The 27,595-nt window shown below is 51.0% G+C and overlaps 1 protein-coding gene across 2 annotated transcripts; it reads left to right on the forward strand.

Moving 5' to 3' along the window:
• The first annotated feature begins 247 nt into the window (after positions 1–247).
• On the forward strand, positions 248–27,317 carry MPP3 (MAGUK p55 scaffold protein 3). Of its 2 annotated transcripts, none has more exons than XM_057535128.1 (19): positions 248–327; positions 1,522–1,578; positions 1,822–1,940; positions 2,131–2,208; positions 3,487–3,567; positions 3,806–3,943; positions 6,997–7,078; positions 8,940–9,025; positions 10,416–10,490; positions 13,552–13,748; positions 15,583–15,647; positions 17,068–17,088; positions 17,649–17,690; positions 18,840–19,004; positions 19,099–19,179; positions 22,245–22,338; positions 22,555–22,663; positions 24,056–24,178; positions 26,207–27,317. In XM_057535128.1, exons 2-19 carry the CDS (start codon positions 1,554–1,556, stop codon positions 26,381–26,383), a joined length of 1,758 nt encoding a protein of 585 aa, XP_057391111.1. In that variant the 5' UTR covers positions 248–327; positions 1,522–1,553; the 3' UTR covers positions 26,384–27,317. The 2 variants fall into 2 exon arrangements, with proteins under 2 accessions (XP_057391111.1, XP_007180299.1); XM_007180237.2 differs by lacking the exon at positions 248–327 and adding an exon at positions 563–591.
• The last annotated feature ends 278 nt before the right edge of the window (positions 27,318–27,595 follow it).

Below are 27,595 nucleotides of genomic sequence, written 5' to 3' on the forward strand. Positions count from 1 at the left end.
GGGGGACACAAGGCAGGGAGCTCTTCCTGGCTCGGGTGGGAGGACACTGAGGAGGGGGTACGACGCAGGAGAGCGGAGCCCGGGCCAGCAGAGGGCTGGCGGTGCCAGACGCCGCGGGCCCCCTCCGCTCCTCCCCCTCCGCTCCTCCCCCTCCTCCCGGCGCGCCCCCTTTCCCCTCCTCCTCCCCGTGCCTCGCCTCCTCCGGCTCCTCCACCCCCGCCAGAGCGGCCGTGGCAGGGAGGGGCCGGGAAGGCGGAGCCAGCGGCGGCCGAGGCTCCCGGCACCCGCTCGGCTCCCGGTCTGGAGCTGAGATTCCGGCGCGCCGAGGTAGGAACCCGCGCGGAGGACGGACCAGGGACTCGGAGCCGCAGGGGCCGGGCGGGAGGGGAGGATGGGCTGAGACCCGCCTCTCATGCACAGGCAGCCACGCGGCCCACGGGGCCCCCAGCTTGGTGATGGTAGGGCGGGGGGGGGGGCTCAGTCCCCGCCCCTCGGCCCCTGGCCTCCTCTCCGCACCCACCCCCTCCTCCGTGCGCCCTTCTCTTTTCCTGCCGCTCCGCATCCTCCGAGACCGCCCCGAGCGTCCCCCAGGTCTCGCCTCGCCTTCGTCCAGCCGCGCTCCTCGTTGGTCCCACAGGTTCCTTCCCAAAGCGAGCTGGAGTCTCTGCTTGGCTGCCTGGGGGAGTGGGGGGCACAGCTAGAAGGAGCCAGAGGATGAGTCTGGCGTAGGGGGGCGGGGCGTTGGCTGGAGGACCGAGGACCATTCTTATGCATCTCGGTGTCAGCGGGGCTCGGGCGGGCGCTGTGGGGCTGGTTCCATGTTTGCGGAATGAATGAATCATTACTCTCCTTATCTCCTTCTGAAGGAGGACTTTTTGAGGTCCACGTGCTGCAGAACGCGTCGGGGGGCCTGCCGAGATAGAGCTCCCCCCGCCGGCATAGTAGACACTGACTCTCATCTCTCCACCTCCTCTCTATACGCTCTGTTTTGGGGGCAGGCTCCCTTTAGGTTGGGGCTTGGGGATGGCGGGGAAGGAGGGGCTTGTAGGCCCAGCCAGGTACTTGTTGACAGTCAAGGGACTTGAGTGAGGCCCCTTAGAAGGTAACAGGGGAGGGGTGCGCTGTGGAGGAGAGCACCCACGGTCAGGCAGGGGCCACTTCTCATCTCTGAGACCTGCCTGGAAGGGCCAATCGAGTATGGATTCTGACCTACAATTTACTGAATCCTCCAAGCCTCTGTTTCTTCATCAGTAAAATAGGAATATTAGTGTCAATTCCTCAGGGCTTTGAACAGATTAAGAAAAATGTCATATGAAATCACCCAGGACAATGCTTGACACACTGGGAGCACTCAGCAAAGCTTTGTTTTCTTTCCTTCCTCTCTGAAAAAACTGAGCAGAGAATTATTTATTCCCATCCCCTCTGACCCGAAATTGATCCCCGACAGACACAGTACATGTGCAATCACTGTTTGTTGAATGAGTATGCTTGATGGAGTTTCACCCCCCTTTTTTCTCCCAGAATCCACAGGCAGAGATCTGACCAGCACAGACATGCCGGTGCTGTCCGAGGACTCTGGTGAGTGTCTCCCGGGGCTGGACCTGCCACAGTCTTGAAGACAAGACCCTGCCTAGCAACCTGGGGCAGCAAAGAAAGCAGCTGCTATCTAGTGTCAGCTCCAAGCCCTGGGAATGAGAGCTGGGGGAGAAAATATGCACACAGCAGGGCTGAAGTGTTGTTGGAGGGTCCGCTCGGGGGACCCACAGGGCAGGAAGTACCCACTGCATTGGTTATATAGTGTTTTTCTTACTCTCTCCTCAGGTTTGCATGAAACCCTGGCACTACTGACCTCTCAGCTCAGACCTGACTCCAACCAGAAGGAAGAGATGGGCTTCCTGAGGGATGTTTTCAGTGAAAAAAGCCTCAGTTATTTAATGAAGGTAAAGGCCCCCCTGCCCCGGGAAGGTCTTCACTGGCCCACTGTGCAGGGCTTTCTCTTATGCTGCCCAATGGATGACCCGGTCTGCAGCCCCAGGCATCCCCACAGCCGTGGGTGGGGTGTGTGACGTCCAGGGTAAACCTGAGCAGCTGGCTTGGGAGGCCCCAGCCTGAGATCGGCTGTCTTTGCAGATTCACGAGAAGCTTCGCTATTACGAGAGGCAAAGTCCAACCCCCGTTCTGCACAGCGCTGTGGCCCTTGCCGAGGATGTAAGCCCCAGGTTTCTCCTTATGGCCTCAGCCCCCCTCCCACCTGTAGCTCCTTCATCTGGCCTGCATGCCATTGCTTAGTGAGGGGACATCGGGACTCGGGAGCCCCAAGGTGAAGAGCGTCTCCTCCCCTTCCCCTCCTCCCCGGGCTTCCTAACAGGCAGAGAGGAACTCGTGAGCCTTGGACAGGGCCAGGGGACATGGTGACATGGTGACGCCCACTTACTTTGTGTTCCTGAGAAAGTCTGTTTCCCCAGCTGTGAGATGAGGGCAGTTCCCAAACGGTTGAGAACTGGCGACAAGAACAGGTCAAACACGCACATTGTGTATCTGTGCTTTGGGGAGGCCCAATGTGAAGTCCTGTGTCCAGGGACTTGCAGCTCCTTGGGGTTTTGTTGTTGTTGTTTGTTTGTTTGTTTGTTTGCTGTACCCGTGTGGCTTGCGGGATCGACCAGGGATTGAACCCTGGCCCAGATAGAACCCGGGCCCCGGCAGTGAAAGTGCCGAGTCCTAACCACTGGACCGCCAGGGAATTTCCAGGCTTTGTTTTTTAAAGGAATCCTTCCTCATTTCTTGTGGACCTGTCCACTGTGTTGCATGGTTGGAAAAGCTGTCCCGGTTGATTACTAAGGCTGGCTTCTGAATAAACTCACATAACCCCAGGAGATGGCCTAGCGAGGGGTTGGGGCAGATCCCCTGCCTTTCTTGGCTATGGAATGCCATTAGGAGCAGGTTAGGTTGCCAGGCTCCCAGGCTCAGGACTGCCTCTGCTACTAGCTCTGTGACCGTAAGCAAGTGACTCAACCTCTCTGAGCCCCTATTTCCTCATCTGGAAAATGTGGTGAAGGGCACAGACAATAGAGCCAAATAAGCCCAGGTTCAAGTCCTGCCTGTGCCACTTACCAGCTTTGCAACCTTGGGCAAGATATGTAATCTGTCTCATTTACTTCTTACTTCTGAAATGGCAGAATAATAGTACCTGCTCCGTCTAGTTCCTTGTGAGAGTTAATCCACATAAGGCAGACAGCACCCAGGAAGAGCTTAGTAAATTAGCTCCCATTAGGATTAGAGGCTGCTCAGGGTCTCTGATCTCTGGTGTGATTTCCCTGGGAGTGTCAGTCCTGGGGTGGCTGAGGGTCCAGTGCCCCCTGGTGCTGTAGTAGTGGCTGGGAGGGCCCTTGGGTCTGAGGCCCAGGGAGCGGGGTTTCCCCTGGGCGACTCCCAGCAGGCTCGCAGTGCCCACAGCCGTCTGTGGCCTTCTCTCTCCTTTCCCCGCAGGTGATGGAGGAGCTGCAGGCCGCCTCCATGCACAGTGACGAGAGGGAACTGCTCCACCTGCTGTCCACCCCTCACCTCAGGGTAGTCACGCCGCAGTCCCTGGCCACCCACACATCTGTGTCTCCTGGGATGAGGGCAGGAGGGAGCGCTTGGCCGTGAGACTGAGGAAATTTCTGAGCAAGCGCTCCTCAGCGCCAGCGTCCAGGGTGGTCGTCTCTCTGGCATGAGATTCGAGACCCCCAAACCACTGCCCGGCCAGGTCCCCCAGACCCATGTAAGCTCTAGGGCCAGCCCTTCTTTTCTCTTGCTTTCCTGACAGGCCATGCTCATGGTACATGACACGGTTGCCCAGAAGAATTTTGACCCTGTTCTCCCCCCTCTGCCCGATAATATTGACGAGGATTTTGATGAAGAATCAGTGAAGATTGTCCGCCTGGTGAAAAACAAGGAACCCCTGGTATGTGGCCCCCACCTCTATGCCCCACCCTCTCCCTGTTTCCCACCTCCACCCACCCAGAAACCCCGGAAAGGACCCTCCTGAAGTCTTCGGAGTGAGTGATGGCAGCTTTGTCAGGGCTGCCACTAGTCCCTGTGACATCTTTGTGTGCAGAGTATCCCTTTCTCTGGGTGATTACAGCTTCCCTCCACAGTGGTCAAGCTCCTTTGTGCAGTCAAGAACCTGCACAGCTGTGCAGGGCAGCCCTGGTCATCAGCTCTGAACCAGGGGTTGGCAGACTACGGTCCAAGGGCCAAACCCCACCCACTGTCAGTGTTTGTAAATAAAGTTTTATTGGTGCCCTGCCATCCCGTTCGTGTACATATTGTCTGGGGCCCCGCCTTTACGTGGCAACGGCAGACTCAATGGAAACTGTGTTGCCCGCAAAGCATAAAATATTTACATTTGGCCCTTTCCAGAAAAAGTTGGCCAAGCTTGTTCTGAATTCCAAGGAAGCTCAGGGCGGCAGCCATTCTTCTCCCCAGCTGACAGATTGTTATCATTTTGGTCCTGGTTCAGCACTGATTTACTGAGCAAAGGGACAGAGTTGTTTATGAGATGGAGGGAAGTAATGGCAGTTCAGAGAATTGAGGGCTTGCCCTAGAGAATACCACAGCTGGCCCTCTTTATTGTCAACTTTCACCAAGTGACCTCAGATGAGCCGCTTCTCCTCTGCCTCTGTTTCCTTACCTTCAGAATAGGCCAGTCATCCATCCACTCAGCAAACGTATCGTGACCTTCCCCCCTCCTGTGTGCCAGGCGCTGTATTGTGTACAGGCAGGATTAAGACTTAGTCCTTGCCCTCTGGGAGTTCGCAGGAGGTAGTGACTGGGGGTTTCCTGGAAGAGGTGATGCCCACGCTGAATTCTAAAAAAAAAAAGGAACAGGAGTTTTCCAGAAGGAAGAGGAAGAAGAAAGGCATTCCACCATAGAACTGCATGAGCAAAGCCATGGGAAGGTAAACGGCCTGCTATATTCAGGGAACTTGCCGAGTTGAAGGTAAAGTGTGACAGAGGCGAGGCCAGATCAGTGGGAGAGCAGAAAGGTCCAGATTACAACACACAGTTGCTTGGCTGGATCCTGAAGGCAGTGGGGAGCCATTGAAGGGTTGTAAGTGAGGAACAAAATGGCCAGATTTGCAGTTAGAAGTATCATCCTGGCTACGAAGTAGAAAGTGGCCTGGAGGGTGAGACCAGAAGCGGCAGACCAATTTGAGGGTAGGAGCCAAATACGTGAGGTTCAGAAACAGGGCTTGACCTCGGTTTGTGGGAAGAGGGAAGAGAAATCCAAGAAATATTTCAGAAATAAAATTAATGTCACTTTGTGCCCGCCCCAGTTTGGGCAGGAGTCTGGGGAGGCATCTTGGGTAAGGCCAAGGTGTCCAGCTAGGATGATGGGTGGACACTGGGACCATTACAAGGAGGAACTTAGGGTCCGTTGAATTCAAGAGGCCTGTGTGCCCGCAAGTGGAAATATCCAGGAGGTGAAGGCTTACGTGTGCAGAGATACAGACTTGGCAGCTGCCATCTTCCAGGAGGGGTTCCCACCCCGCCCGAGAGGTTGAGACCACCGGGGTAAAGCGTATACCCTGGCCCTTTAATCAACATTTAGAAGGCGTATAGAGGAGGACTCAGCAAAGGAGATGAATTGTCACTGAGAAGCACTGGGAGAGAAGTGTCACCAGGGCCCAGGCTAAGAGAGCATTCCAGCGGGAGGGTGAATCAGACAGGAGATGAGAGAGAGAAGACTGAGGGTGGCGAGCTGGCAGCTGGCGGGTCGTCGGTGCCTTTGCTGGTGCATTCGAGGCAGGCGGGGAGTGAGTCAGAGGGCAGGAAGCAGAGAGACCAGATGCGCGCTGCCTCCTTGAGAAGCTTGCTCCAAAGGAATGGAGACCGGCGACTGCCAGATGGGGTTGCCAGCTTTTTAATGATGGGAGAGACTTGATAATATTTTTAGGACCAGGGGAAGGAGCCAGTGGGGAGGGGGCATTGAGAATGCAGGAGAGGGAGGGAGGGGATAGAGGGCAGCCTAGCCAGGAGGAGCCCCTCCCCTGAGGTGGGGGAAAGGAGGAAAGGATGGATAGAGATGCTGGCAAGTTTGAAAGTCTAGGCGTCAAGAAGCCGTAGGGTTTTTAGCTGCTGGGCTCTCTTTCCAGCAATATTTATCTTATGGACTTTGAATGAAGTTAATAATGAGTGTGCCAGTGGTTTGCACTTACAGCCAGTAACAAGTGGTTAGCATTTATTGAGCACTTACCGTGTGCTAAGTGCGTTGCGTGCATTACCTGATGTCAACCTTGCAACAACCCTGTGAGTTAAACGCTTTCCCACACCCCAGACGAAACAGTCGCAGAGAAGATAAGGAGCTTCCTCGCTAGGGGCACATACTCTTAGTAAATAGCAGGACCATCCAGCTCCTGACTGCTGCCCTGCCCCGCCACAGTCCAGTCTGTGCGGTGCACGAAATTGAGGGCTTGCTAGTGCCTTTTTCATCCTAGATATCATCTCTGCCATGCTTCGTGGGCCCCATCCTGGTCCCGGAGCTCCGGCTGGGGCATAATTGGTTCCCCTTGGCAACGACAGAAGGCCTGGTAACCCCGTGCTTGGTTAGAGGCAGGTTGGGAATTTGCTGGCACGTATTCTCCTCATTATTAAATGTCTTTGCAAGAGGCAAAGGCTGCAGTACAATAGAGAAAGCAGTGGGTGTGGCATCACAGAAAGCTGGGTGACCTTGAAGTTGCTTTCCTTCTCTGTGCCCCAGTCCCTCATCTCTCAAACGAGATTGTGACAGCATTCTCGTGCTTTCTTTAAACTGTAAAGTGCTGTGCTATACTAATTTGAGATGTGGGTTTTATTTCATCCTCAGCCTTGGAAAGGTGTCCACCGATCTGCCCCCTGGGGTGGCAGAGAGAGGAATGGGGCGGTGGCGGGGGGAGGCTTTGCTGGGTCCAGAGAGTCGGGGTCTGAGGTTCGGGGCTGCTTCTCAGGAGCCTGCCTGCTCTGTCTCTGACGCAGGGGGCCACCATCCGGCGGGATGAGCACTCAGGGGCTGTCGTGGTGGCCAGGATCATGCGAGGGGGCGCAGCAGACCGGAGCGGTGAGTGGCATCAGTGCCGGCCTAGCTGAGGTGATGGCCATGGTCCCCCAGCCTGCCCCCTTTGGCCACGGGTCTCCTTTCCCTCTCCTGTCCACTCACCTGTTTGGGATGTGCTTTGCTTTCTGGGAGTGGGGCTGGAATTCTCTTCTCCTTCCTAAGCTCGGTAGAAAATTTAGTTGTTTGGAAATATCTCAGGCATGGAGTACTTTGAGGGTGATCAGGAGGGTTTGAGCATTGGCTTAACCTGAGGACTGTGGTAGTTAAGCTTGGTGTAAATCCTAACTGGGGGGGCAGGGACACCCTTATCTGACACCCCAGTTGCCTTAGCAAGCCACAGTTACTGAGGGGAGGGTGTTCATGTCCCAGATGTGTTTAGGTGGAACACAGGTTAAGAACCACTGGTGTGAAAGAGACTCACAGACTTAGAGAACGAACTTAGGGTTACCAGAGGGGAAGGGTGGGGGGAGGGATAGTTAGGGAGTTTGGGATTGAAATGTACACACTGCTATATTTAAAGTGGATAACCAACAAGGACCTACTGTATAGCACAGGGAACTCTACTCAATACTCTGTAATAACCTAAATGGGAAAAGAATTTGAAAAAGAATAGATACATGTATGTGTATAACTGAATCACTTTGCTGTACACCTGAAACTAACACAACATTGTTAATCAACTATGCTCCAATATAAAATTAAAAGTTAAAAAAAAAAAAAGAATCACCGGTATATGGAGGAACTAAACTGGGAGGCAAATCTCCTGGTATAGGGGAGTGTTGCCCCAGAATTCTGGGGATCATTGTGGTGGGACCCCTAGACCAGTGCTTCCCAAACATTAACAAGCATGGAAATGGCCTGAGTGTCTTGTTAAAATGCAGATTCTGATTCAGCAGGTCTCAGGTGGGCCCAAGACTCTGTACCTTTTACTGCCTTCTGGATGCTGCTGCTGCTTCTGGGCCAGTGTCCGCACTGAATGGCAAACAGGGCCCGATATGCAGAGATGCTAGTCATTAAAGCAGAGGCCAACAGACAGGTGTGTCTAACACTCTTGACACCATCTTCCCTGGTGCCCTTAAGTTTTCGTGTAAAATTTGAGAAGGGACATTCTTGGAGTTAGGTCTGTACATCCAGGAAGGTGAAGAGTTAATGATATTTTTTTTTTTTTTTTAAAGGATTTTCTTATTTATTTATTTATTTATTTTTTGGCTGTGTTGGGTCTTCGGTTCGTGCGAGGGCTTTCTCCAGTTGCGGCAAGCGGGGGCCACTCTTCATCGCGGTGCGGGGACCGCTCTTCATCGCGGTGCGCGGGCCTTTCTCTATCGCGGCCCCTCCCGTCGCGGGGCACAGGCTCCAGACGCGCAGGCTCAGTAATTGTGGCTCACGGGCCCAGCTGCTCCGTGGCATGTGGGATCTTCCCAGACCAGGGCTCGAACCCGTGTCCCCTGCATTAGCAGGCAGATTCTCAACCACTGCGCCACCAGGGAAGCCCAATGATATTTTTAAAGAAGCAGAGGTTATAGCAGAAAGAACACAGGGTTTCTACAGCAAAGTAACTGCGTCTGCGCACTGGCTTCATTTTTTCTTAGCAGTGTGGCCTTGGGCAAGCTGCATCTTTTTTCTGGATCTCAGCTGCCAGTTTGTAAACCGGGGGTTTCACCACGTGGTTGTAAGACTGGGATGCCAAGTGAGGCACCTGGCACTCTGTGAGAACTCAGTTCATCCCAGTCCCGTCCACTGTCTTTAAATATTGCGTCTCCCCTGCAGTGGGTTCCGCAGGCAGGTGCCAGCGGTGCCCAGAACTCCGTGCTCTGGGGCCCTCAGCCCCCTTCCCGTGCTGACGGTCAGCCCCCGTGTCTCCTAGGCCTGGTCCACGTTGGAGACGAGCTCCGGGAAGTGAACGGGATCACGGTCCTGCACAAGCGGCCTGACGAGATTAGCCAGATTCTGGTCTGTGCTGCGCGCATGTTGGGAACGCGGTGGTTCTTCAGAAACCCAGAGCAGGGCGCTTCCTGGAGCCAGGGCTGATCTGGCCCAGTGTCCCTGTTTGCATGGGGAGGCCGCAAGCCAAGTGGCCTTACAGAGTGCCCTGTATGGAGGGTGGGGGACAGGAGGAAAGAAGCGCCCAGACCACCCGCTTCTCTCAGACCCCCTCTTCAGCACAGCCGTCCTCCCTACCCCCAGCCTTCTTTCCTGAGGACCCGTCTGGAAGACCCTCTCAAAAGGGTCCCCTCTAACAAAGGGCTGAGGAATATGGAGTAAAAGGCTGTAGCCCAGCAGAGCAAGGGCTTTGGGGTCAGTTGGTCCTGGCCTCGAATCTTGCCTGCATCACTTTCCAGTTGAGTAACATTGAACAAGTCATCAAATCAGTCTGAGTTTCCATTTCCCTTCCTGTACAGCAGGGATAGGGATGGTTTCTCAACCAATGCATAGTTATCGTTAGGATGTAAATATCCGGAAGAGGATATAGCACTTTACAACTGCAAGGGCATTCTAGGGGATCACGTGCTGGGATGGAAACAACCTTCTCAGTCTATTCTGGGGGTTCAAGTCAAAACTGAAATTATAGAAAGCCCCCATCATAGTTCTGTCCTCTTTATCCTCAGGCATCCTCTCCCAACACAATAGTCTTTGCTAACTTCTGATGGTTTGGGGGGCAGAAACGGGATGAGATCTGAAGCTCCGAGGCACACTCTTTAAGGCCCCTGCTGTAGGGGGTCCTGGTTACAGGCAGACACTTCAGTCTTCCTGCCCCCACTCCCCTTTCCCTGGTTCTGGGCACCGACTTCCTCGTGTTCCAGAGTGATGCAGAGCCAGGGATGGCATTGGGTGAGATGCACTCTCATGGGCTGACAGTGTGCTTCCCGTGGGCCCCCCACATGGGGTGCAGGGCCTCTCTCCAGTAGAGGGGAGGGGAACCCCTGGGAAGGTAACAGTGGCCTGAGATTGGGGAAGATGCAGGCAAAGAGGGGAGTACTATTTGGGAACCAGCCCCAAATCAGGCAGGAAGGAGGAAAATGAAACTGAACTAGGTTATTAAAATAACCCGAGAGAAAAGAAAGAAGGGCAGCCCTCTGGGGCACTAGCGGTCAAGAGGGGTGGAGAGCTGTACTTGGTGCATGCATTGTCCTCGGGTTCTCATTCTAAGTCTTCTGTCCCTTTGTCGCATGAAAATGCTTTAGTTAAGTCAGCCGGCTCTCACCATAGAAGGGTGGGTCACAGGGGACGCAGCACGTCCCCTTTATTTCTGAACGTGAGTTTCCGGATCTGGGAAGTAAGACGTGACGTCATGGAGGGTTCGATCTGGTAGATGATACGGCTGTGTGCTCTTTCCTTTCAGGCGCAGTCCCAGGGGTCCATCACCCTGAAAATCATCCCAGCCACCCAGGAGGAGGACCGCTTGAAGGACAGCAAGGTATGGGGGAGCTGGAGGCGGCGGGGCGGGGTGGGGGGGCAGCGGGGGCGGCGGACTCCAGTCCAGCCTTTGAAACAGTCATCCGGGAAGAGATCATCCGTCTGGTCCTCGGAACAAGCGCTCAGTAGAGACCTGTAATTCAGTCACAGAGTGATTTATTTGTTTGTACCCGGCCTCTTCTAAACAGGATTTGATGTAGCTTACTAATAAAAGACAAGGTTCTTCTAATTGAAGTCGAGAAGCAGGGCCGTGAAGAGGAGGAGAAGGTACCAAATGTTCCGGCTTCAGGACCAATTAAGTAACTGCCATTTGTTTAACTCCTTGTGGAGCCTACCTTTGGTAGGCACCTCCTCTGTGCCCAGGCGCTCAGCCAGATGCTGGAGACCGGGATGATTAGTAGCTTCAAGGATTCCTGGGTCAGAAGGGGAGGCTGGCGAGCCATTCTCTCCTTGCTATGTGATTAAGTGCTTTGGAAAGATTCTGTACAGAGTGAGAGGCACTTTGGAAGATGTCATGTAGTAGGGATGTTGGAAGTGAGGCTTGAGGAAGATGGAGATGAGAGGGACTTGTCTGGTGAAGAGGAGGCGGAGGGAAGGGCGGGCAGAGGGGTCTGCATATGCGGGGGCTCAGAGATATGGCAGAGACGAGTATGGGGGGGTCAATGAGGAAGTGCACGGTGGTGGGGCTCCAGGGGGAGGATGGGGGGGTGTGCTGGGGAGGTGGGTCAAGGCTACCTTCTGAATGGCCTTGAATGCTTTGTTAAGGGTTTTGGCATAATCCCTGCTTAGTTTAGGATCTCAGAAGCCGACTCTGATACAGGGATTCAACTACAAATAGTTTATTTGGAGGTGACCCCAGGAAATACCAGTACAGGAGTGGGGAAAGGAAGGCAGCCAGTGCAACAAAGGGTGTGTTCTCAGCAAGTTACCACAGGGGGCAACCAGAGCTTAATCCTGCTCCAGAGCTTGGCATCCCTTGTAGACCGTGCCTCCGTCATCCCTCCCAAGAGCTGGGAGATCTGGGGGATCTGTACACCAACTCCCGCCAGGCTGCATCCGGGGGTTAATTCCCAGCAGTTCCTGCTGGCCAGGTTAGGGGAGAGCAGATCCCAGTGGCTGGATAAAGCCATTAGGCAGTCAGCCTGGGGTGCCCTGAAAAAGTAAGGCCCCAGGGGATATGGGGGGCCCCCACAGCCCAAGTTACAACCCCATAGGCAGTGAGAAGCTCTTAAAGGTTTTTTTTTTTTTTTTTAAGAGGGACGTGATGCAACCACATTTGTGTTTTGGAAAGCTCCCTGGGGCAGTGAGTAGAGGAGGGTGGAGACCAGGGCCAGGGCACCTGGTAGGAGTCTGTTGTGAAAGCCCAGGTGAGAAACTGTCAAGCCCTGAGCTGAAGTGGTGGTAGGGAGGATGCAAGAGGGCATTACTTTTATTTCCCAATGAATTTGGATCTGCACTTTCTGGCAGCCAAGGCAAAAAGTAGAACATAATGAATTACAATAATGAACGTAATTCATCAGAGTATGGAAGGAAGCATGCCAATTTTTCAAGAAAGCTAATTCCCAGCCCACATGAAAGATGGGACATTACAGCACTTGGCACAGAGTAGATGTCAATAAATATTTTGATGAATGGCGATTAATAGTGGACAATGTCTTTGACAGTTTTTTATGGCAAATGAAGAAATCATCTTTATATGACTGTTTCTTATTTGCACCTTCAGTTGAATCACAGGGCACACATAATACCTGATGGAAGTGGTTCTTCCTGGGACAAGCTAATATGGTCTCCATATGCAGCTTTTGCAGGTTCTAATTTGATACAGGGAGAGGACTTGGTTTTCCTATAGGACAAAATGGGTAGCCTGTCTCTTAGTCCATCCTTTCTAAATATTTTTCTTTGAGCTAGATGCTTGATCAGGGCTGGCCATTTAAGATTATGCTTTCTTCTGAGTGCCTAGGACCCTGGTAACATCTGTGGCTAAACGAGGGTATCTGTCCTCATAATATATGGCCAGAAATTTCTTACTATTGTCAAACTGCATCTTTTCTGCTTGGCACATAGAGGAATATGATTTGGATTTGTCTAAGGAAACCCTCTGGCCTTTTTTTTTTCCTATTTGCTGTTAAAGTTATTGGGCTGTAATAATCTGGAAATAGAAATAAATAAATCCATGCCACAGAATTATAGAAGAGAACGAAGAAGTGTGACAAAATGCTATGTCTTCCCATCCTCTTCTCTAGAGGGATGACTTCAGGGTAAAGGGGAGAGTTGGGGGTTGGCTCAGTATGTGACAGATGAGGCAGGATTGAGCTGTCAAGTATGTAGCTGTCGATTACCCACTGAAAAGTGATGATGAGGAATCGGTAACAGTAGTTTCATTGATGTTTGTGTTCTTATCAAAACATCTAGATTACTTATTTACAGATGGCTGCTGACATCATTAGGGGCAGTTAGCGTATCAGAAATAACATTTGAGTTAGAAATTGCGCTTGACTTTACTTTTTGCTCCCGGGACTAATGGTTGCTTTGTGTAGGCTGAGAGGCTGTTGTAAGGATAGCAGATCAGGTCAATAAGGAGATGTTTAGGTTGGAAAGGGTAATTCATGGGGCCCAGCTATTCACTTTCTGATTCTTGATGGATTTCCCAACTGGGACATTGAAAATGGTTGAAGAACACTAAGAAAATCGGTGCGTGGGTTTCTGATTAACTTTCTATTCTTTTTTTTTTTTAAAAAAAACCACAAATAAATAAATAAATAGTTAGTTAGTTAGTTGTGCTGCGTCTTAGTTGTGGCAGGCGGGATATTTGTTGCCACGTGCGGGATCTGTGTTGGGGCAGGCGGGATCTAGTTCCCCGACCAGGGATCAAACCTGGGCTCCCTGCACTGGGAGCACGGAGTCTTAACCACTGGACCACCAGGGAAGTCCCAGCTTTCTATTCTTGAGGCTGCTTGTTCTTCCTAATTGTGAATGGTGGTTGTCTTTTGGTTTTCCGTGTGGCATAGACACATCTGTGCTTACACAGCGAAGGGTTGTCTCACTGAGCCCCTCCCCTGCAGGTGTTCATGCGGGCCCTCTTCCACTACAACCCTCGGGAGGACCGGGCCATCCCCTGCCAGGAGGCAGGCCTGCCCTTCCAGCGTAGGCAGGTCCTGGAAGTGGTGAGCCAGGACGACCCCACGTGGTGGCAGGCCAAGCGAATGGGGGACACCAACCTTCGAGCTGGCCTCATCCCCTCCAAGCAGTTCCAGGAAAGGTGGGTCTGGGGTGTGTTGTAAGGGGGTGTGGTTCTGGAGTGGCCAGAGGCATAAGTACATGACAAAGCCCCAAATCTCTGCCAGCACAGCCAGAGGGGCCCACTGGGTGTCCTTCTCTGGGCTAAGTACCAATTGTGCTTGTGTTGGCTCTTCTTCTCCCATCATCAGTGGTGATGGCTGTTTGAGATTTCAATAAATATTGATATATGGAAATCTATGTTATTAAATTAATGTATATTTTATAATGCATACTTAGGGCAAGTTGAGAAATAAAATATAAAAATACAGAAGAGGAGGACGAGGAAAAGAAAATTACCCAAAGTCTCACTACTACCTAAACAACATAATTTATTTCCTTCCTGTGCCTGTTATGTGAGTGGTGCACATAGAATTCGAGGTCTTGCTTTTTTTTTTTTTTGGTAGCTTAACATTTTGACATGAGCATTTCCTATATTACTATAGAATAATATTATTCTATACTATTAATTAATGGTAATATAATATTTCATCAGGAGATGTACTGTTCATTCACAGGCAGCAACTATGGTTTCTGCCCTGGAGGAGCTTACAGTTTAGCTGAAAAGTCACACATGGTTCAGACGAACACTTTATATAAATGTGATGGGTGTGAGGGAGGAGGACACTGGGCCCTGCCAGGTCCTAGCAGGAGGGCTGGCCCTCGTACGGGCAAGCATGGAAGGCTTCATTGAGGAAGGGTCCTACCTAAGTGACTTTGCTTCCTCCCTGTGGCTGTACTTTGACGCTTTCTCTAATGTTTCACTGCTACAGTCTATGTGCAAATAATTATGTTGCACATAGACTGTTCCTTATATTTCAAATTGTTTCCTTAGGATAGCTTGCCAAAAGTGTAAATCCTGGGTCAGAGGGTGTGGCACTTACACCTGCAAGCCTCTCCTGGGGTTTGTAGCCCTCTTCCATTTTTGGGGTGTGGAATGATGCTGTAGCAACAGACCTCAGGGTTCATCTGTTTCAGTGGCCCTCCGGGTGTGTTCCCCAGGCCAGGTGCGTCAGCGTCCCCTGGGAACTTGTTAGAATGCCGGTCCCTGCCTGGGCCCTGCCCCAGACCTGCTGAATCAGAGACTCCAGGGGCAGACTCTGAGCTCTGTGTTCTAACAGATATTCCAGATGATTCTGAGGGGCTGAAGTTTGAGAACTGCTGCTTTATTTCCTCAGGGGAGCCTCAGACCCATCTGCATCTTTTGCTTCACAGGTCTTGGAGGAAGGCTCTTTAGCTGCATTTATATGTGGAAATCTAGAGACCTCTAGGAGCCCTGGGTGTTTTCTCAGCTCAAAGAGGCCTTGGAGGTTGCTTCTCCACCCAGGACCGCAGTGAATAATGTGCCAGGCTGACCTCTCCGTTGGGCTGGGGTGGGTGAGGAAGGGCATTAAATTAGGGTGACTTTCACCCTCAGCTTCTCCTGGGAGTCGTTCTGCTATTTTCCAGCTTCCTCAGAGATGGGGAGGCCGGGTGAGTTTGGAGAAGGGGCCTCCTTTCCTTGAGAATCAGACATGGGCAAGTAACGACCAACTGCTGACCATGGGCACTGGGCTGTACCCCTGTGTGTGACGATCTTGGGCTGGAAAAGCTTCTCCCAGAGCAAGAAACTCAGTTTCTTCCTCATGAGCCAGTGAGAACCTGTGAAAATGTCCCTCTTCACTGGAACTCAGTGTGAAGCAGGAGGCCCTTGGAGTGCCAGGTTATCCCCACCTCTGGGTTCCAGGCCTCGGTTTCCCTGAGTTTTCCAGAAGGTTCCCTATGACTGGTTCTCTGGTCCAGCTCATGGGCCTGCCCATCCCCTTGTGTCCCCGCAGGCGACTAAGCTACCGGAGAGCCACGGGCACCCTGCCGAGCCCCCAGAGCCTCAAGAAGCCCCCGTGTGAGTAGATTGGCAAGATGGCACTTCAGGGAAGCAGTTCAGGGAGGGGCTGGGGTTAGGACTCTGGGGCTTCGTGTGGGGAAGAAGCAAGCACTGGGCTGGAGGGGGCACCGAGGGTCCTGTGTGAGCTCTCAGGCCTCCTGAGGGAGGAGGGGATGGGGAGAGGGATGAGGAAGGGAAATGGGGGTAGGTTGCGGAGAGCTATTCCCTGGAGAGGAGCTACTATATTTGGGGCCCATAGATGACACTGTGGGGGCATGGTAATACCGCTCCCAAAATTTTGTGCAAAGTGTGTGTGTGTTTATGTTGTGTATCTGTGAGTCTGTGTCTGGGAGAGGCTCCACAGCTTTCATTAGATCCCCAAGGGGCTCTCTGACCCTGACAGTTTAAGAACCACTGATGTTGGAAGGGAATGGAGATGGCTGTGAGCGATCCTGTGCCTCTGAGTCAGCAGTCAAACCTGGCAAATAAAAATAAAGGCTGCCCAGTTAAATTCGAATTTCAGATAAACAATGAATAGGTTTTTAGTATAAGTATATCCCATGCAATATTTGAGACATACTTATACTAAGGAATTATTTGTTGTTTATCTGATATTGACATTTAACAGAGTGTCTTGTATTTTGTCTAGCAACCCTACTCTGTGCATCACTTACCTGTTAGAAAACACATTCACCTACCTTCTTGCCTTTTAATCATCACAACAGCCCTGGGTAGTAGTAGTGGAGTCAGGACGTCCCTTTTTCCAAGATGGTTAAACAGAGGCTCATGAAGTCAAGGGAGTGGGGCTGGGGTCAGGTTTCCAGAGGGCCTGTGATCAGAGCCCCCAGGTTAGAGCCCCGTATGGAGAGGAAGCTTCCCCAAGGTATGGCCTCCCTAGCTGGGGGTCGGGGGGTAGGGGGAAGGGGGGGGGCTTGGAACCAAGTGGGACGCCAGAACAATGCCAGATGAACGGAGCACAGCTGGCCTGCAGCCCTGCGCTGTGCCACTCTGTCGTCTGGCACCTGCATTTGCCCAGGAGAGTCTCAATCCCAAGAGAAGAGAGAGCAGGTCCTGGTCCCACTGCAGGCATCCGAGGGCGAGCTGCTCCCTTGGCTGGGTGGCCACTGCCAACAGCCGCCTTGCCAGACTTGCTCTCAAGTCGGAGGGGCTGCTGAGTAAACTGGCCCTGAGGCTGCTTATGCCAGTGAAGATCTGGCTTTCTTTGGGCCGCTAATGAGACACACACAGGAGGACTCATTAGAGCAAGTCTTGGTTTAATAATGCACCGCAGCTCAGATCACAGGTTTGTTGGAGGAAAGAAAGAGGGGACAGATGGAGGGCTCCTGAGGCACCCGAGGCTGCGGCTGCCTCTGGGCCACAGGGCCTCGCGGCTCCCCTCCGCTAACGCTGTTCCATCTGTCTTTTGTGCAAACCGCAGATGATCAGCCTTGTGACAAAGGTAGGCCCAGTATTTGTCCCCTGTGCGCATGGACAGGCCCCTTTTCTGTAGACTGTCTGGGGCTGGAGGGGCTTGTTCTCCCTTCTGCCACCCCGCTCTGGGGTCGCTGTGCCCCTTTAGCTCCTGGCACCCCTCTCCCTGCTCTGCCAGCTGGACCGACCTGCTCCTTGAGGCATGCAGAGCTGGTGGGGACGTGGGGCCCGGCCCTCCCCGGCCTTTGGCTGGGCTGACCACGTGACCCGGCTGGGTAGCGGTAGGGCAGGGCGAGTGAATCTCCCCTCCTTATTCTCACTGATCCTAACTCAGAGGGGCTGGAACAAGGTCTGCTGGCCCAGAACCCCAACCAGGCCTGGAAAGGCTGTTTGTGGCCTAAGCATGGAGAACTGGGTGAAACAGAGGAACTTGTTTACCTGGGGTGGCCGGCACATGGCATTTGTCCTGGGCCCCCCGAGACTCCATCCCAGAGGGCTCTGCCTGGCCATCCGGTGCCCGGGTACCTCTGGGCTGGGGCGTGTGTCCAGCAGGGCTCACTGGCCTCCCTCTCTCTGTTTGGTCCCTAGAGACCTGTGACTGTGAGGGGTATTTCAAAGGACACTACGTGGGTAAGTAATGGGGGCTCTCCCCCTGAGACCCCCTCCCCCGCCCATGCACAGACCACCGTGGGCTCCTGGGTTACGGAGAGGTGATCCGGGCCCAGGAACCCCTCAAGAGCAGCTGAGTCTGTGGGACCCACATTTTCCTTCAGTCTGTGTCTGCCAGAGGCTGGGCTGAGCCTGCCCAGGCCTGGGGTCCCCCACCCCAACTTTCACCCAGCCAATGGGAGCAGTGCCCTGGAAGGACCCCTACATTAATACTGATTTTATTATTACCATAATCTCAATTGTAGTTTATTCAGTGTTTCTGCCACCCTCATACAGCAATGGAGCCTTTTATCAATCTCCAAAGTACCTTCACTTCTTTTATTTTGGTAAATCTTTTCAAAGGCCTTAGAGACAGGCGAAGAGTTTTTAAACTTTTCATTCAGAAGCAATTTCAAACTTTCTGAAAAGTTGTGAGAATTGTACAAAGAACTCCCATATACTCTACACGCAGATTCACCAGATGTTAACACTTTGCCATATTAGCTTTATCATTCCCTTTTTCTGCATGTACACATTTAACCCCCCCCGCCGAGTCATGTAAGAGTTGTGAACATCATGTCCTTCACTCCTGAATAGCTCAGCATGTGTCCCCTAAGGACAGGGACATTTTCTTGTATAACCCAGGGCTATTATCAAGTTCTGGGAATTTATTTTTTATTTTATTTATTTTTTTAAAAAATTCCGGTAATTTAACATGCATACAATTCTATTGTTTAATATGCTGTTCATATCAAAATTTTGCCAGTAGTCCCAATAATGTCCTTTAGAGCATTTCCCCCGATCCAGGATCCAATCTAGGAGCACCCATTGCCTTTGTAGATTTGGATTCCCTTTCATGGATAAGGGAACTGAAGCACAGAGGGGTGATGACTTGCCTGAGGTCAGTCACATACCAAGTAAAACAGTAGCTTTGAACCCTAGATTTTGGATGCCAGGTAATCACACTTTCGTCATATTACTGTCCATCCTGATCAACCCCTTCCTGTAGCAGGAGGTGGTTGGGAGAGGCCTGTGGGTCTCAGTCCCACCTCCAGGTCTGACCAGATAGAGAAAGTCTATAGGGAGATACTGGGACAAATGCCGCAGTGTCCCCCTGCCCTTCTCCCCAAGCTGGTCTTCGGAGGAGCTTCCGGCTGGGCCGCAGGGAGAGACTGGGAAGCCCGCAGGAAGGAAAGACATCCGCAGTGGCCGAGTCTCCGGAGCTGCCGACCTACGAGGAGGTGACCAGGTACCAGCACCAGCCTGGCGAGCAGCCCCGCCTGGTGGTTCTGATCGGTAGGTGATGTCTCCAGAGAATGGGCTGGTTCCTCCCTGGAGGGGTGGGGAGGGAGCTCAGCAGGGACCTTGCAGCCTTCCCTTTGTTTCCCAGGGTCTCTGGGAGCCCGACTGCACGAGCTGAAGCAGAAGGTGGTAGCAGAGAACCCACAGCACTTTGGTGTTGCCGTTCCACGTAAGAGGGCCCGTGTGTGTGTGTGTGTGTGTGTGTGTGTGCAAGCATGTCTGCACATGAACTTCTTGGGGACTTGACTCCATGTATCCATCTTCATCCTTACTTTGGGTCTGAAGGACCACCAGGCACTGCCTGCTATAGGCACATCAGGGGACCTAGGCATGATGGGAAGAGACCCCCTCTCAGTGGTCCACTAGGACCCTCTGAGGCAGTAACTGGAGGACCACTTGCTTGGTTCTTGCCTGGGATGGGAGGTGAGTCTAGAGCTCATTGCAGGTAAAGTGGCAACTTCAGCCCAACACCAAGGGGCCCCCAGCAGTGGGTGTATTTCAGCCTCCTCTTCCCAATGACTCTGACTCCTATGGCCCCTGCTCTCTGCTTGGGCAAGAGAGTAGGTTGGGGAAACCAGAGAGCCCGTGAGCAGTGTTGCTCGGGCACTCCGCCTGCAGCTGGATCCAGACCGGCAGGGTAGCTGTGTACACTCCTGAGTCCAGAGACAGCCGGAGATGCTGAAATCCAGTAGGCAGAGGTCCTGGTTCTGAATGTGATGAGGAGACTGAAGAGTGCTGGGAGCTCTACCAAGAGCTTTTATGTGCAGTAGCTTGGTCGCCTTCCCAGTATCCCTGAGAAGAGGATCAGCATCATCCCATACTGCAGAGGAAGACACTGAGGCTCAGAGAGGTTAAGTAACTTGCCCAGTGTCACACAGTTGGTAAGTGGTGGAGCCAAGATTCAAACCCAGGCAACCTGCCCCAGTCTCATTCTTTTTTTTTTTTTTTTTTAAATTTAATTTATCTTTTGGCTATGTTGGGTCTTCGTTGTTACGCGCCGGCTTTCTCTAGCTGCGGTGAGTGAGGGCTACTCTTTGTTGCGGTGCGCAGGCTTCTTATTGTGGTGGCTTCTCTTGTTGCGGAGCACGAGCTCTGGGCGCGTGGGCTTCAGTAGTTGTGGCGCTTGGGCTCAGTAGTTGTGGCGCATGGGCTTAGTTGCTCCGTGGCATGTGGGATCTTCCCAGACCAGTGCTTGAACCCGTGTCCCCTGCATTGGCAGGTGGATTCTTAACCACTGTGCCACCAGGGAAGTCCCCACAGTCACATTCTTAATGAGGCCACACAACAGCCTCTCACCTGCTGCTTGCCACTTCCTGTCCTTGGCTGTTCCTTCCTGGGACTCTCAGTCCTCTTCCTCAGAGGGATACAATGTGGGCACCTGATGGCCACTGAGAAGGGATGCTGTGGTGGCAGTAATGGGACCTTTCTGGAGTGTTCTGAGGAAGCGCACCTATGTATTCTTTCTTTTGCCGTATCACTCCCCTGGGCCTCAGGGCTCATAGCTCAGTCTATGGGTTATGAGAATTGTCTTCCAGAATCCTACCTGAAGTGGCAGGGATGTGGTGGCGGGGTCATGGGGGGTTGGGGAGGCCATTCTGGAAGCACCTGTGATGGACCTGGGAGAACTTTGGGGGGGGCCACAGCCTTCTAGGCTGAAACGATGGACTGAAACATGACGTGTGGAAGTTGTTCACACATGGATCCTTCAGAAACTTCCAGATCCATCCTCTGGGGGTGGGGTACCTGGATGGCTAGACCTACCTGCTTCCAGACATCCCACAGATAGGTGACTTTCTCCCTGCTATTAGGAACCAGGCCAGTCAGGGAAGGCTTCCCAGCAGCAGTGACTTTTATCTGGGTTTTGAAGAGTAAGTAGGAGTTTTCCAGGCAGAGAAGGAAGAGTTCTCTATACCAAGGGAACAACATGTGCAAAGGGACAAAATATGACCCAGTATAGCAATGGGAGGGACTGGGGAAGTTAGTGTGGGTGATGTCGGGGGAGATGAGCTGAGTGGGAGGCTGGGTTGATTGAGAGGGTCTCATATACTCATCTAAGATGTTTAGAATGTAATCAGTGGGTGAATAAAAGTTTTAAAGCAAGGACATGGTCAGAAAAGGTGACCCTAGCAGCTCTGCCAGAGGTTGGACAAAGATGTCACATGGCGCACAGAGCATCCCCTGGGTGGCCCTCAAGGGAGAAAACACTGTCCTCTGAGACCCCCCTCTTTTCTTTTGGAATGCTCTGGAAAAAGCTGTGTGTTGCTTCACGTGTGCTCTTGTTCTATGGAGGATTTGATTTTCCCCAGAGGTGCGTGCCTCGATTCTACTATGGAAATCAGAGGGAAAACACTATGTGTTTAAAAATTGTGTGAGGGGGGCTTCCCTGGTGTTGCAGTGGTTAAGAATCTGCCTGCCAATGCAGGGGACACGTGTTTGAGCCCTGGTCCAGGAAGATTCCACATGCCGCGGAGCGACTAAGCCCGTGAACCACAGCTACTGAGCCCGTGAACCACAACTACTGAAGCCTGAGCGCCTAGAGCCCGTGCTATGCAAGAAGAGAAGCCACTGCAGTGAGAAGCCCGCGCGCCACAACGAAGAGTAGCCCCCGCTTGCCGTAACTAGAGAAAGCCCACGCAGCAACGAAGACCCAACACAGCCATAAATAAATAAATCAATTTTTAAAAAAATTATGTGAGAGCCAGCTTTGCGGAAACATCTAGTCCACAAGGGGACTCTCTATCTTCATGTTTTTTCTCCCCAGATGAGAAATAATTGAATAAAAAATTAAAAACATACAGCAGGGTCAACTGAGTTTTTGCCCCCTTGGCTCTCAAAAAGAAAAACAATTAGGAAATAAAACCTAGAGGACTAGGAATTCCTTAGGCGATTCTTTAAAAGCCACTGCATCAGTGAGGCAGTTTGGCAGAGTGGTTAAGGGCATACGCTTGGCCTGAGACAGAGAGCGTTCAGACCTGGCTCTGCTCCCAGCCGTGGGACATCCACACGGTGCTTAACCTCTGCACCTCTGTTTCCTCACCTGCAAAACCGCAGGCCTCCTTTTGCCTACATCGCAGAGCTGTGCAAGTCAGTGACGTGCTTGCACACAGGGACCCTCGATGGAGGGAAGTGGGTGGTTTGTACACAAATCAGCGACCAGCTCCTGACAGGAATAAGGGCACAGGCTCGCTGTGCTGTGACATCTCTGCCCAGCTACCCTCCTCCTCTCTTTCACAGATACCACCAGGCCCAGGAAGAGCCATGAGGAGGATGGGGTGGAATATCACTTCGTCTCTAAGCAAGCATTTGAGGCCGACTTGCATCACAACAAGTACGTTTCCTTGACGGACCAGTGGGGCCTCCATGCAGCTGTGTGTCTTTGCATCTGTCCAGTCTTCCACTTGACCTCCTGGGAGGGCTTCTGGAAAAGTCAGGGGAAGCAGAGGGTGGGAGGAGGAGGGGGGAGTCATAGTGGGCCATTCACCTTCTGTGTTAATTCAGGCAAGCTCAGCAGCTGAAGGCCTTCTCCCCTGTGGTGCTGTTCTAGGTTCCTGGAGCACGGTGACTATAAGGAAAACCTCTATGGAACCAGCCTGGAAGCCATTCAGGTTGTGATGGCCAAAAACAAAGTGTGTTTGGTGGACGTGGAGCCAGATGTGAGTTCCTGGGCCAGTTCGACATTTCCCGTTCATGGAATTTATAAACTAGGGGGTTGTACATTTTACAGAACATTCGACCTTAGTCCAGGGACTTTTTATTCCAGAGCACTGGTGGTTAATATTTCCTTGGGTCTCCCTTTGAGAATCTAATGAAAGCTTTTGTACCCCAAAATGTGCACCGCTATACACAAAAATGACATGAATTGGAGGGACCCTCTTGGTGGCCCACAGGCCCAAGATAGTAACCTCTGCATGGAGTAAATCATGCAGGAGAGGTGGCACCGACTGGTCCATTATGACCTGACAGTCAGGGACTTAGATGTAAATGCACCAGTGGAAGCTGGGCCATCCCTTCCCCGACGAGGACAAGTGAAATCAGAGAACCACTTAGAGAACCACTTAGAGAACCACTGAGGGAGGTGGTCAGGAGAGCAGTCTGAAAGGGAAAAAGGGCAGACTTGACCCTGTGAAGTGCTTCAGAGACATTTCCAGTCCTGCACACCCCACAGGGACTTAAACCGTCTTTTTAACCTTGTCTTTGAGAAAAATTTGTAAGCCTTGAACTCAATAGGGGCTGAGCTCTGATTTTATGACATAAACTGTAGGCTTTATTTTACAGAAGTTGGCTTGAAACGGATTCCAAAAAGCACCTTATGTCCAGAAAGGAAAATCCTCACTAATTTGGACTTACTGAGAGTTGGTAGTGGAAATTAAAAGTCTGAATTTCAAAAAATTTTTTGAAAAGTGATTTTATTGGTTTAGAGGGGATGCAAGTTGTACATATAGCAGTTTAATACCAGTGTTTCCAAATACAGGCCCTTACATCATAAATAAAATGCACTAATTAACAGGACGATTTGCATATTGAAAACCTTCTAAAGTCTTTACAATTTGCTTCAAGGCATCTCTTAGTCTCTTCATTTGCTCGGCAAACCTTTTCTTCTTTGAATATCATAAGGAGGCCTGTGTGATAGCACAAATTTGCATTAGTCCAAATTGATGACGTTTGACTAAATAGATATACACATTAAATCCTGCTGGTTCTTCCATCAGGACTAGGCAGGCAGAGAAGGATGTACGAAGGCTAATTAGAGCTTGGTGGAGGGTAGTCAGAGCTAAGAAAGATGGCAACTCTCGGAGCTGAGGCTTTGGAACCTCCTTTCTCGGCAGGTGAGCCTTCAGGGTCCAGCTGAGGCCAGCATCATAGTGAAGGGCAGGAAAATGAGCAGGTGGTCTGCACGGATGAAGGCCATTGTCGTATGACCGTATAATCAGGACCTTTGCCATTGGGGTTATGTGACGAAGCACACCATTACTGAATATTCAAGAAGTGCGTTTCACAATAAACTATTTTCAAAGTATATAATATTCCTGAACTTTCTTTCTCAGGCACTGCCACAACTGAGGACCTCAGAGTTTAAACCCTACGTTATATTTGTAAAGCCTGCAATTCAGGAAAAGAGGAAGACGCCACCCATGTCCCCAGCTTGTGAGGATGCAGCAGCCCCACTTGTAAGTTTAAAGTTGATCATTTCTCTTCCGAAGGCCTAAAAGGGCCGTTAGCTGCATGTGGGTGCCCATACCTTCTATACAAGACCATCTTTCCATTTTGCCTGTTGGCCAGACTCAGATGGTCATGTGATCTGGAGACTCAGGGTGGGGCAGCCAGAAGTGCCTCCCAATTCACACAGGAGTGGCTTTGCCTGGGTTCCCCACCCTCCACTCCCTCACCTAAGGACCCCGTTGGAAAGTTAAGGGACTGACATCTATCAGGCACCTGATCTGAGTGTGACATACCACAAAAATTTGTTGAACTCCTAAGCCAAACCCAAATAATTTTTAATTGAAACACCAACTTCAGATCCAGCAAGCTAATCCAAGATGGAGGCAAGGGGCATGATGGGGGAATCTTTCCTATGTGCTGCTCAGGACCGTGACTCTCTTGCTGAAGCTGCAGGTGGTTGAGTTCCACCTTTACAGGGCAGGAAAAGGGTTCAGGGGACTGACAGCTGCAAAACAAGTGTCACACATTTTACTCCATTAGAGATTTACTTGAGTTCTTTCAAGGGCAGATATTTATTAGGAAGATTGAGGGATTTAGGGGGAAAAGAATGTTCCTTCTATAATTTCTCAAATAGATAAATGCTTCCAGGATGAACAATGAGGGTGCCTGGAGGAGAGGAAACTCCAGTAGCGGCAGACAGTCTATAGGATATATGTGTGTAAGGGGGTGGGGGAAGTGGGATGGAAGATCCAGGGGCAGCAGTGGGACACTGCAGGGTGCTTTTGAGTAGGAGAGGAGCCCTGCAAGATACCATATAAAATTGGGAAGGTCTGCCCAATTTAATCTAGGTTTTTCCCTCCTGGGGGAAAGAAGTAAGGAGAAGAAGTTATCTAAGCCTTCCCGTAGGTCTCTTCTGTCTTTGCGGTAGCAGGCAAAAACTGTTTCCTAGACCTTTAGAACATATTTTCTGAAAGTATGGATGCTCTCACTAAAGTAGGAGTCTGGTTTTGATTGGTGACAGAGAGGGGGAGGGAATATTTTGGAATGTGGGTCATTTTAGGGGAAGACATCTCACCCCCTCCATGGCAGCATAAAAACACTGAGCCCCTAGAAGCAGAGGCGAGAAGGCAGCAGAGGACTAGGAGATAGAAAGGGAGGTGGGTGAATGCCAGCAACAAATTTCACTTTGCAGTTTTACTCAGAGTGGATCCTGCCACTTTCCTTTCTTCCAAAACCCAAGCTAATAGTCAGTGAACTACCTGCTTGAAATTCTACTTACTAGAGGTATTTTTGAATGAAGAAGCAAACACTGGGTAGGTTGGGTAAAGGAGGGATCATTGGCTGTCTATACCTTAGGGTTAGGTGTCAGGAAAGCAATCTGATTAAAGAAGCCAGGTATCCTAAGGAAATGGGGGATTGGGTCAGGGTTGTCCCAGCACTTTCTTAAATATCTCTACTTTGTCAACTGTGCTAATGTTTGGCTCTGGTTTGAGGAAATGAAAAGAAGAACTGAGTTCTACATGATGAATTTAGGAGTCTTCAGAGGGCATTTGAGTTACTTATTCTCCTTCTTTTTCCCCTAGTTGATTCCAGAAATGCTTGCTTTGCTTTTATATAGTGAATACTATTTTTAGTTCTTTCCTGTAATTATTTAACCAAATTGCCATGCAACAGAATAGTACTGCTAGTTTGGAAATACCTTCATACAGGAAGTGTGATATTGACATATATAGACATGCAGATATAGAATCAGCATCCGCCCAAAGCATGGCTCGCAGTTAACAGGTCCTCAGTAGATATCTTGTGAATGACTGAACAATGATTATGGCTGCCGCCCATGAACTTTCTTGGAAGTTTGATAGGCTAACATCACTGTGCTCTGTTCTTGTGAACCCAGTTGGTTATTCAAGGGCCGTAGTCATCCACTCATCACCTAAACATTAGAGGTTGGAACACAGCCCAAGACAAAGGCTGTAGGTTTCTTATTTGGGGGGAGAACAACCCAGTTGTTCCCTAACTGCCCCTTTTCCTTGCAGGATGAGGAGCAGCAAGAGATGGCCGCCTCTGCTGCCTTCATAGACCAGCATTACGGGCACCTGGTAGACGCTGTGTTGGTGAAGGAGGACCTCCAGAGTGCGTACAGCCAGCTCAGAGTGCTCTTAGAGAGGCTGAGCAAGGACACTCACTGGGTACCTATTAGTTGGGTCAGGTAACTGTATCCTAGAACATCCAGGTTGGAGGGGACCTGGAAGACCCCCTGGTCCAGGCTCCCCCATGTTACCATCAAGGAATCTCAAGCGAGAGGGGCAGAATTTTCCATAAACTTCATCATCAAGAAGAGTCTATGTGGGGAGTCTCGTTTGTTGCTGGTTTTTGTCTGTGGCTTTTCACTGCACCCCTTTGGAGCCGAAAATACAAGTCGAAAGGGAACATATCACAAAATAACACATGTCATTCATTAAAGTATCACAGGCAAGTTGACCCTGATTCTCTGTACCAAAGTTGAGTAGCCACTGTCTTTTGGAGGGTGGTGGTGGTGAATGTATACAGTACCAATTTGCAGAGGTGTTTAAGCTTTATAAACAGAGTGACATTTCATTTATCCAGCTTTGTTGGAAGTTGAGTTGTTTTACCCAAGAGGATTTTCCATGCAATTGAAGTTCCCCTGTCTTCAGGCACTAAAATGTTGATTTTTAACCTTTTCGATAGTGTGTGTTTGCCTGGTAATGGAAAACGTGGTTCTCTGCCTTCTTAAATAGTGAGGATTCATCAACTTTTTTGGCAGACTAAGGCACGCTTCCCTGTCACCATGATTTACTGTACTCTTCTATGATACAGTGGTGTTTTCAGGGACTCTTGCGGAATGTAAGGCTGCTTGTGCCTTTTCTAAATATTCTCAGACTCTGAAACTTGACGCTTGCTTGCTTTGATTTATTTTATTCCATCACTTGTCTTTCTTGTTACTGACAGCTCTCCTGGTTCTCAGCTGTCCCTACCTTCAGATTATAGGGGCTCCTATCCTGCTGCATCATGGGAAACCAGATGATTCCCCCCTGTCATAACTATGCCTAAGTCACAATAAATCAGTCCTGACCATCAAAATCAAAGTATATAGACTCTGAGTGTGGGCCTGATGGGTTGTCTGAGCAAAAGTGCTTAATGTCACACAGGATTTCTGATATATCTTAGCTTCAGAGAATTGTATTTCTTATTAATAGCCAATGTATATAAATCTTTATTCTGTGCCGGGAGCTATGCTAAGGCCTTTATATACGTGATTTTGACAGATGCACCAAGCCTATGATGTAGGATTCTTTTTTTTTTTTTTTTGGCCACACCACGTGGCTTGTGAGATCTTAGTTTCCTGACCAGGATTGAACCCTCGCCACTGCAGTGAAAGTGCCGAGTCCTAACCGCTGGACCGC

The sequence above is a fragment of the Balaenoptera acutorostrata genome, chromosome 20 (genome assembly GCF_949987535.1).
Source record: "Balaenoptera acutorostrata chromosome 20, mBalAcu1.1, whole genome shotgun sequence".
NCBI lineage: Eukaryota > Metazoa > Chordata > Mammalia > Artiodactyla > Balaenopteridae > Balaenoptera > Balaenoptera acutorostrata.

What these genes read in the sequence shown, in the direction of transcription:
- MPP3 (XM_057535128.1), top strand. Translation starts at nt 1,554, where the DNA reads ATGCCGGTGCTGTCCGAGGACTCTG. An exon ending in TGAAAAACAAGGAACCCCTG is followed by an intron (nt 3,944 to 6,996) that starts GTATGTGGCCCC and finishes TCTCTGACGCAG; the next exon opens with GGGGCCACCATCCGGCGGGA. An exon ending in CTTTGGTGTTGCCGTTCCAC is followed by an intron (nt 19,180 to 22,244) that starts GTAAGAGGGCCC and finishes TCTCTTTCACAG; the next exon opens with ATACCACCAGGCCCAGGAAG.